The sequence below is a fragment of the Triticum dicoccoides genome, chromosome 2A (assembly GCF_002162155.2).
Source record: "Triticum dicoccoides isolate Atlit2015 ecotype Zavitan chromosome 2A, WEW_v2.0, whole genome shotgun sequence".
Lineage (NCBI taxonomy): Eukaryota > Viridiplantae > Streptophyta > Magnoliopsida > Poales > Poaceae > Triticum > Triticum dicoccoides.
In genome coordinates, this window is record NC_041382.1 from 436,740,346 (window position 1) to 436,748,829 (window position 8,484).

General features: G+C 48.6%; 1 protein-coding gene across 1 annotated transcript; it reads left to right on the top strand.

Annotated features, from left to right (window-relative positions):
* Positions 1–5,270: 5,270 nt before the first annotated feature.
* LOC119354821 (squamosa promoter-binding-like protein 13) lies at positions 5,271–8,093 on the top strand. The gene is made up of 2 exons (XM_037621567.1): positions 5,271–5,829; positions 7,539–8,093. Exons 1-2 carry the CDS (start codon positions 5,435–5,437, stop codon positions 7,720–7,722), a joined length of 579 nt encoding a protein of 192 aa, XP_037477464.1. The 5' UTR covers positions 5,271–5,434; the 3' UTR covers positions 7,723–8,093.
* Positions 8,094–8,484: the final 391 nt, after the last annotated feature.

Sequence of the window (8,484 nt, forward strand, 5' to 3'; positions counted from 1 at the left end):
CCCGGCCGGCCCCAGCTCCGGCCCGGCCCGGGCGACCCCCTCCCTCATCGGCCGGCATGCCCCCCTCGCCAAGTCCGACTCCGGCCGCCCCAACCCCGGCGATCCTCGGGCTCCATGCGATCCAGATCTGGATCGGAGCTACAGTAAACCCTAGGATTGGTTGATTTTTTTTTGCTAAGTCCCGACATTCCTGATCCAAGTTGCTCTGTTCGAGACTCCGTAACTTTGCATCCGTAGCTCCGATTCATGCATATAACATACCAAAATGTTCGCCTCGACGAGTACATCATTTCATTACGTTGCATCATTTTCATTTGAGTTCATCTTGATACCCGAAATGCTGTTAGAAGGAAGCTTCATGAGTTAATTGTCAGATCTGCTAGTTCATCTTAGACTTTTGTCATTTTTGCCATGATTATTGTGTGCATGCTATGCCTGTGAGTCCTTCATATGTCCTCCATATGTTCAGCTTGTTTCCTAGTGATCCGTGCCTCTTTTGAGGATGATCAGTAAAGGAGTTTTGTTAATCATGTTATGATCTATCCATCCATGTATTTGTTTGCAATTATGGAGCACCCTAGCTTGAGTCAATCGAACTCTACTTTTGTCTCGTGGTGAATCTGGGCAGATCGTCAACTCGTTTGCGATTTTGCCGATGCTATTGTAGTTGATCCGTGCATGCTATGCCATTGTTATTGCCATGTCTAGCTAGAATTTTGTGCCTTCTTAATGGATATATGCTTGCCTTACCATGACTTGCACCGTAGTGAGTGCATCGAGCTCGTTTACATGCCTTCGTGAGTTATATTTCAGCATGTCTCAGTTTTCACTAAGTCTGAAAACTGATTATGTTTTTGCTATGTTCGTGTGCTTGTTAGTATATTTTGTGATCCCTTTTGGCTCAAGGTCACTAAGGGACTTTTGTTAAGCATGTTGAGTAGCTCCATGCCATGTCTTTCTTTGTCATGTTCAGGTCCTGTAGCATGTTGTTTTGTTGCTCCGAAGAGGACTATATGATCTGAAATTTCAGACAAGTGTTAATTTCACTAAGTCTGAAATCAGTTTTGCATATGCATTTTTGCCATGCTTGTTTGAACCTGTTAGTGGATGAATTGGCCGTAGCTCAGTGCTAGACTTTTGTTAAGTATCTTGTGTGCATCCCTGCCATGTATTTTGTTGTCATATTTGGGTGTTGTAGCATGTTCATCTCATTGCATTTAGATGCCTACTTGCTGTAAATCGCAGGCCGGTGTCATTTTTGAAACGCTTGCCATTTCCAAACCGTAACTCCGATTCCGGCGTTCTTTATATCGTTTTCAAGCGATTTCATCTCATCTTTCCAGTGGCACCCTTGGAATTCCAAGTTGAGGCCAGGTTCATGCATTTCCTGTCATATCTTGCATTTTGCATTCCGCATCGCATCCCGCATAGCATATCATCTTCGCATCGTGTTGATTGAGTTTGCACGTGGTTGATTGTATCATTGTTGCTTGTTTGTCTTGTTTGGGTAGAGCTGGGAGACGAGTTCGCTAACTAGGAGCCCGTTGAGTTTGCTTTTGAGGGTCCAGTCAACTCTGACAGCTTTGCAGGCAAGATCATCATACCCTCGAAATCACTACTATCTTTGCTATGCTAGTTTGCTCGCTCTTTTGCTATGCCAATGCTACGATGCCTACCTTTTGCTTGTCAGCCTCCCATTGCCATGTCAAACCTCTAACCCACCATTGTCCTAGCAAACCGTTGATTGGCTATGTTACCGCTTTTCTCAGCCCCTCTTATAGCGTTGCTAGTTGCAGGTGAAGATCGGAGGCCGTTCCTTGTTGGAACATCTTTTATTTACTTGTTGGGATATCATTATATTGTCTTACTATCTTAATGCATCTATATACTTGGTAAAGGGTTGAAGGCTCGGCCTCTAGCCTAGTGTCTTGTTCCACTCTTGCCGCCCTAGTTTCCGTCATATCAGTGTTATGTTCCCACATTTTGCGTTCCTTACGCGGTTGGGTTATATTGGGAACCCCTTGATAGTTCGCCTTGATTAAAGCTTTTCCAGCAATGCCCAACCTTGGTTTTACCATTCACCACCTAGCCTCTTTTTCCCTTGGGTTACCGGAGCCCAAGGGTCATCTTATTTTAACCCCCACCCCCCCGGGCCAGTGCTCCTCTGAGTGTTGGTCCGACCGAGTAGACTGTGGGGCCACCTCGGGGCAACTTGAGGGTTGGTTTTTACTCGTAGGATGTCTCATCTGAGTGTGCCCTGAGAAAGAGATATGTGCAGCTCCTATCGGGATTTTTCGGCACATTCGGGCGGTGTTGCTGGTCTTGTTTTAACCTGTCGAAGTGTCTTGAGTTACCGAGATACCGAGTCTGATCGGAACATCTTGGTAGGAGGTCTATTCCTTCGTTGACCGTGAGAGCTTGTCATGGGCTAAGTTGGGACTCCCCTGCAGGGATTGAACTTTCGAAAGCCGTGCCCGTGGTTATGGGCAGATGGGAATTTGTTAACATCCGGTTGTAGATAACTTGAACCTTAATTAATTAAAATGAATCAACCGAGTGTGTTACCGTTATGGCCTCTTCTCGGCGGAGTCCGGGAAGTGGACACGGTGTTGGAGTAATGTTTGCGCAGGTTGTTCTCTAGCTTCTCGCTCGTGCTTTGCCTCCTCTTCTCGCTCTCTTTTGCGAATAAGTTAGCCACCATACATGCCAGTCGCTTGCTGCAGCTCCACTCATATTTTACCTTTGCCTTCCCCATAAGCTTAAATAGTCTTGATCGCGAGGGTGCGAGATTGCTAAGTCCCTGTGGCTCACAGATTACTACTACACCAGATGCAGGGCCTGATGATTCCGCTCCAGGAGACGCGTATGAGCTCAAGTGGGAGTTCGACGAAGACTCTCAACGATATTATGTTTCCTTTCCCGACGATCAGTAGTGGTGCCCAGTTGGGGGTGATTGGGACCGTGTCGCATGTTGGGTTCTCTTTTATTTTGGCGCCATAGTCGGGCCTTGAGTGTATGGATGATGTAATGTTATTTATGTACTTGATTGACGTGGCGAGTGTAAGCCAACTATGTTATCTCCCCTTTTATTATTATTACATGGGATGTTGTGAAGATTGCCTAACTTGCGACATATGCCTTCAATGCGATTATGTCTCTAAGTTGTGCCTCGACACGTGGGAGCTATAGTCGCATCGAGGGTGTTACATCCTTCTTGTTCTCCCTCACCAAAAAATGTCCGTCCATGTGGAGGACATTTTTGTAGCTGCGGCATCACGGGCGGCACGTGCCTTCTCCCACCTGTTTTCCCATGACTTGGCGGTTATCCTTTGGCACGGTGGCTTTTCCATTCATCATGACAACATCGTCCTCTTGATCGTCCAACCCAATTGATTGGTTGGAGCTTGAGCCATCATTTCTCTTCTTGCCGGACTTGAGATCGGCCACAAGTTGCTAACACTTTGTCTTGCCATTCAATATGACCCAAATATGGCTAAACGCAAATGGGTTCTTCTCCACCTCATGATACAAAGTGGCTGCCACCGTCATCTAGCAAACAACATATGTATGAGCACGAGAATGCAAACACAAGAATCATATGCAAATGGCGACAAGATGAAGCAATTGAGCTTACATGAGTTGCGACTCCCATCCCACTTTGAGGGCGTTTGGTCACTTGTGAGTAGTAGCCGACGTACTTATTCACTTCCCCTTGAATGACCCCCCAACAATGTTGGAGAGATGCCACATTGCGGGTGGTCACGATAGGATGCGGTTCCACATACTTCTTTTGTTCGTGATACTCCTTCCAAATCTTCATCCAATATGTGTTCCCCTTTTGCTTGGTGCCGCATATTGGATCCATCGTTGTGGCAAACCAAGCTTTGACAAACAAGATGTCCTCAAATCTTGAGAATGCTGAACCTCTTGCCTTCAGCGTCTTGGTCTTCTTCTTCTTCTTGCTCAGACTAGGATTGAATGTTATCCCAACTTCAAATGCGGTGGTGGCCTCCAATTCATATTCCATTTCGGTCGGATCTTCATTGTCATTGATCATGTTCGAAAAGAACGCCTCCTACATGATTATGGTTTGCAAGCATTCATCATGTGCGAAATGAACTAGTGGTTTATGCAAAAATCTGATCAGACAGGAGCAAATAAAATGCACCGACTATTGTTCGGTCATTCCGTTGAACATGTCGAGGGCAACTCGGGCACTTTTGATGCCCGTGCTCATCTGTGCCCGAACGAGCTGCGGCGAGTCACATACGTCGACCGTCGGCATATGTGTGGGTAGAAAGTTGTCCAGAATGGCCCAGTAGGCAGTCGAATCATCCTCTGTCCCAACGGGGTCAAACAGCGTAATCTGCGTCGGCACTCGGATGGAAGGGGTGCAGGGATCCGGGCGCGGTGGAGGAGATAGCTGTTCCACCATGTCCGAACCTCCCTGGCCGCCGCCACCTTCCTTTCTCGCTGCCGGCGTAGCCGCAACTCCCATGCGACGTTCTCCGCTTTGCAAGTCGCAGCCCACGAAGTGACCCGCTGACGGATGAGGCGGATTGTGTCTCCGCTGCAACTCCCGGGCGACGTTCTCCGCCTTGCAAGTCGCAGCCGACGAAGTGACCCGCCGACGGAAGAGGCGGACTGCGTCTCTGCCATGGCGGTCTGGGTCGGGCTGGACGACATCTCCGATGATGGATCGGGACCGGTGGTTAGGATTGGGAGCAAGGGTGGAGGACGGCGAGGGTCCGGGCGCGGGAAAGTTTGGGGGGCGACGGGATGAGGGGAAAGGGTTTGGTGGATTTGTTGCACTTTGAGGTGGGGTCGGGCTGTCGGGTCCGACCTGGCGGGCATGCCCGGCCGCCCTTATATCCGCCCCATATTTAAGCTGGATATGTGGGGTGCCGGTTAGCCTGGGCGTTTGAGGCTTATTTAAGGAGCCCGTCTGGTCAAAAAATCGTGATCAATCAGTGACCAGATGGCCCGCTCGAACGTATGAGGCGGGTTTGAGACGCCCGGTTGTAGATGCTCTTACATCTAAAATCGTTTTAATGGCGGTTGGGGCTATATGACGACTTTGTTAGAGTTGCTAGATGGCATATCCATTTTACGTCCTTGGGTTGTTGGGTCAGCGGTGTTACCATGTGACTTAACATGTCAGTATGTTTAGCCGTGCCTACGTACTAGTACGTGCGTACTCTACAGTATATACAAAGACCAGGACCGTATTGTGTGTAGCAGCGCGCCCACATGTGCGCCCTGCCTCTACACATACGGCACCCGCCTTTATATCCCTTTCGACCTTTCCTTCCACCCCCTCCGCTTCTTCTCCTTCTCCTTCCACTCATCAGCTAGCTCCACAGTTCCACTTCCGCGACAGCTTCCCGAGAAGAGCCCTAACTAGCTTCATCTTCATCGCGCCTCACCGGAAGGCATGGACCGCAAGGACAAGTCCCGCAAGTCCTCCTCGGCAGCGTCCATGGCCGCGCTCGCCGCCGCAGCTGCGGCCGGCGACGTGGCCCGAGCCGACGGGATGTCTGGCGAGGAGGACCAGAAGCTGAAGCTCGTGAACGTTCCTGTGGTTTCCGTCGGCGGCTCGAGCTCCTCTGCCGCGGCGGTGGCGGTGAGGAGGGGCAGTGGTGCTGCTGGCGCCGTGGCGACGGGCGCGGCTGGGGCAGGCGGGCCGAGCTGCCAGGCTGAGAGGTGCGGCGCCGACCTCAGCGAGGCGAAGCGGTACCACCGCAGGCACAAGGTGTGCGAGGCGCACGCCAAGGCTGCTGTTGTGGTCGTCGCCGGCCTCCGCCAGCGCTTCTGCCAGCAATGCAGCCGGTAAGGACAAATTCACAAGCACGTCCTCTTAATTAGGATCCATTTTCTTCATGATCAGTTGGTTCCTTCCTTCCTTCCTTCCTTCCTTCTAAAGGTACTCCATATATGAACAAGTGCATAGATTATCCATTAATTTGGCTCTTACTAGCTTTCTTGCAACCTTCACAAAACTCTTCAAGTGGAAATTCTAAGACGATTTCATTTTAGAACCACTATGCATGAGGCTATACCTCTTGGCTTCGTTCTTGGTAGCCTTCCAATCAACACTGATAGTCTGTGATAAGAGGCCAGGCTCAAGAAAAGAAAAGTATTAGTGCAGGTTACTGTTTAATTTATGCTAGATAGTAACCCTGTTTGTATTATCTCTGGCAAGCTTACAGTGATAAGAAGTGGGATAAGAGAAACCAGGTCTGAGGTCTCACATGTCATCCAGAGGATTCTTTTCTTGCTTTGTTAGTGCACCATAGACCATAGTGCACATCATTGTCCTTTCTTGTTTGCTTGGGAAGGATAGTGGCTCTGTGGCTGTGGCAGTGGCTGTACATATTCTTTATGGGACACAGACATTTAGCTCCTGTCGGTGCAGATGATCACAACTTGACTTGGTCCTTGCCATTTGCCTAAACCCATGGCCAGGGCAGCTTCTGGCTCCCCGAGCAGTTTAGCTGCAAAACAGTCTGTGCCTTCACTGCTAGCTATGTTTGGGTGCTTGATAGAAGATGTGGTGGTCAGTCCTAGATTAATCTGTTCACCTGTGGCCCGACCGGTTGCTGCATATTTTCAGATGCTTTATGTTTCTTGTGGTTAAATGACATCTTTGCTCTTTAGGAACACTACAATTGCATGTTGCTCTATCTCCGTATATATTAGATTCCCTTGTCACCTTGGCATTTTTCCTGAACAGACGAGTCCTTCTATTGTCTAGATTTTAACGTGTGCTTTTCAAAAGGAGGGTACACCAGTGGGATTAACAGTGTAGCTTGAAGTTAATCTAGCAGTAGTGGTGGTGGTGGTACTGGTGGACCGGTTCATTTCCAGAGTGCAGTTGGTCGCTGGCCCTGTTCGTGCTGTCCTAGTGCAGTTTTAAGGTGTCGACAAAGACATTGCTACAGAAGTTCTTGATTACTCATAGGTGGTGAATTCAAGTGGAACAAACAAACCAAATGTGGTCCTCTGATTCAGAAAGCCATCATGATTTTTCATAACCTGTAACTCGAAAAATAAATTGAACCAGGAACCGTAGAACTAGAACTATGAATGATGCTCTGACCATAATGTACGAGAGTTCAGAACCACTCCTGCAGAGCAACACACACACACACACACACATGCTCTGTTCTTCAGGTACCCCGTGTTAAATCGATCAATGCACCGTTGTAAATTGCAAGCTAAAAATTGGAGGTTAATTATTGGCGGTGTAGGGGAAGTTCGGGGTCTTTGTACGGATAAACAGGACTAAATAGACTGTCTCTGCTTTTGCATGCACATGCATGAGCACGGCACCAGATTCCACCGGTACAGCTGCAAAAATAGCTTCGTTTAATTCGCTCCAGTTACGCGGCAAAATTTTGTATTGCTGCTTCACTTCACGTGCTGCGAGTAGTTTTCATCTCTTGGTACTTTGTTTGGTGTTGCTATCAATGTTGTGCCTGTTTCTTGTCGTCTCTGTCTGAAAACTGCTGCTGCTCTTGATCGGCATTGCATTGCAGGTTCCACGAGCTTCTGGAGTTCGACGACCAGAAGCGCAGCTGCCGCCGGCGCCTGGCCGGGCACAACGAGCGGCGGAGGAAGAGCTCGGCGGAGGCCAACGGCGGCGACGGGTGCCGCCACGCCGACCAGGACGGGCGTACCCACCCGGGGAACCCGCCGCTGAACCATTTCCAGATCAGATAAACCTACCTAAGCATGCTCCCTCTCTTCTGTCAAGCAGCCATGCTACTAGCTATGTATATCTATATATGTATCCACCCACCTACGTACGTACCTGCCTACCTACTACGTCTCCACTATCCAGTGTACTAACTGGCAGTATATGTGGTCTCCTGTACTGCTATATATTTGCTGCTGTCTGCCAAAAACCTAAGCTAAGCTAATTGTAACCTGGGAACTGGTCAGGTGTTAGAGTGATTGTGTGTGTGATGTGTAATTGTAGCCTGTGCAGCCGAGACTTCTGCAGGCTGTGTAATATTGCTGCTTTGCTGGGATAATTTGTGGCAATATATGCTATCTATTCGAGGAACGGGCCAGTGTATGCTTTCTTTCAAGTCCCTATACCCAATCTCTAGTGGGTTTTTTGTTTGTTATGTAGAGCATTTGGTTTTCACTTGGCCTTTCCCAACCAACCAGGCAATTTTAGGTTTTTGGGTCCGATGTTTCCTTATAAACTTGGTCGCCTCCATTCTTCTAATGGAACTTGCAGAAACCCCTGCCCCTGAGAAAAGGTTTTTCGAAGAGAAAAGATTACTCAAAACTTTGCAAGACGCACTGAAGCTCTGTTTTGAACAAAGACGCTAAATCTCAATCCCCTCACCAACTAAATAGGGCGCCATGGATTTCGAGCTCCAAATTTCACTCCCCGTCAATTTCTAGTTCCCTCCAAATCTGAAAAAGAACAAACCTATAAATCTAACCCCGTAAGAGCATCTTCAGCCACGC

Bases quoted from the DNA above. Each gene is read 5' to 3' on its own strand.
- LOC119354821 (XM_037621567.1), top strand. From the start codon at position 5,435: ATGGACCGCAAGGACAAGTCCCGCAAGTCCTCCTCGGCAGCGTCCATG. The intron at 5,830-7,538 runs GTAAGGACAAAT...ATTGCATTGCAG, and splicing joins TTCTGCCAGCAATGCAGCCG to GTTCCACGAGCTTCTGGAGT.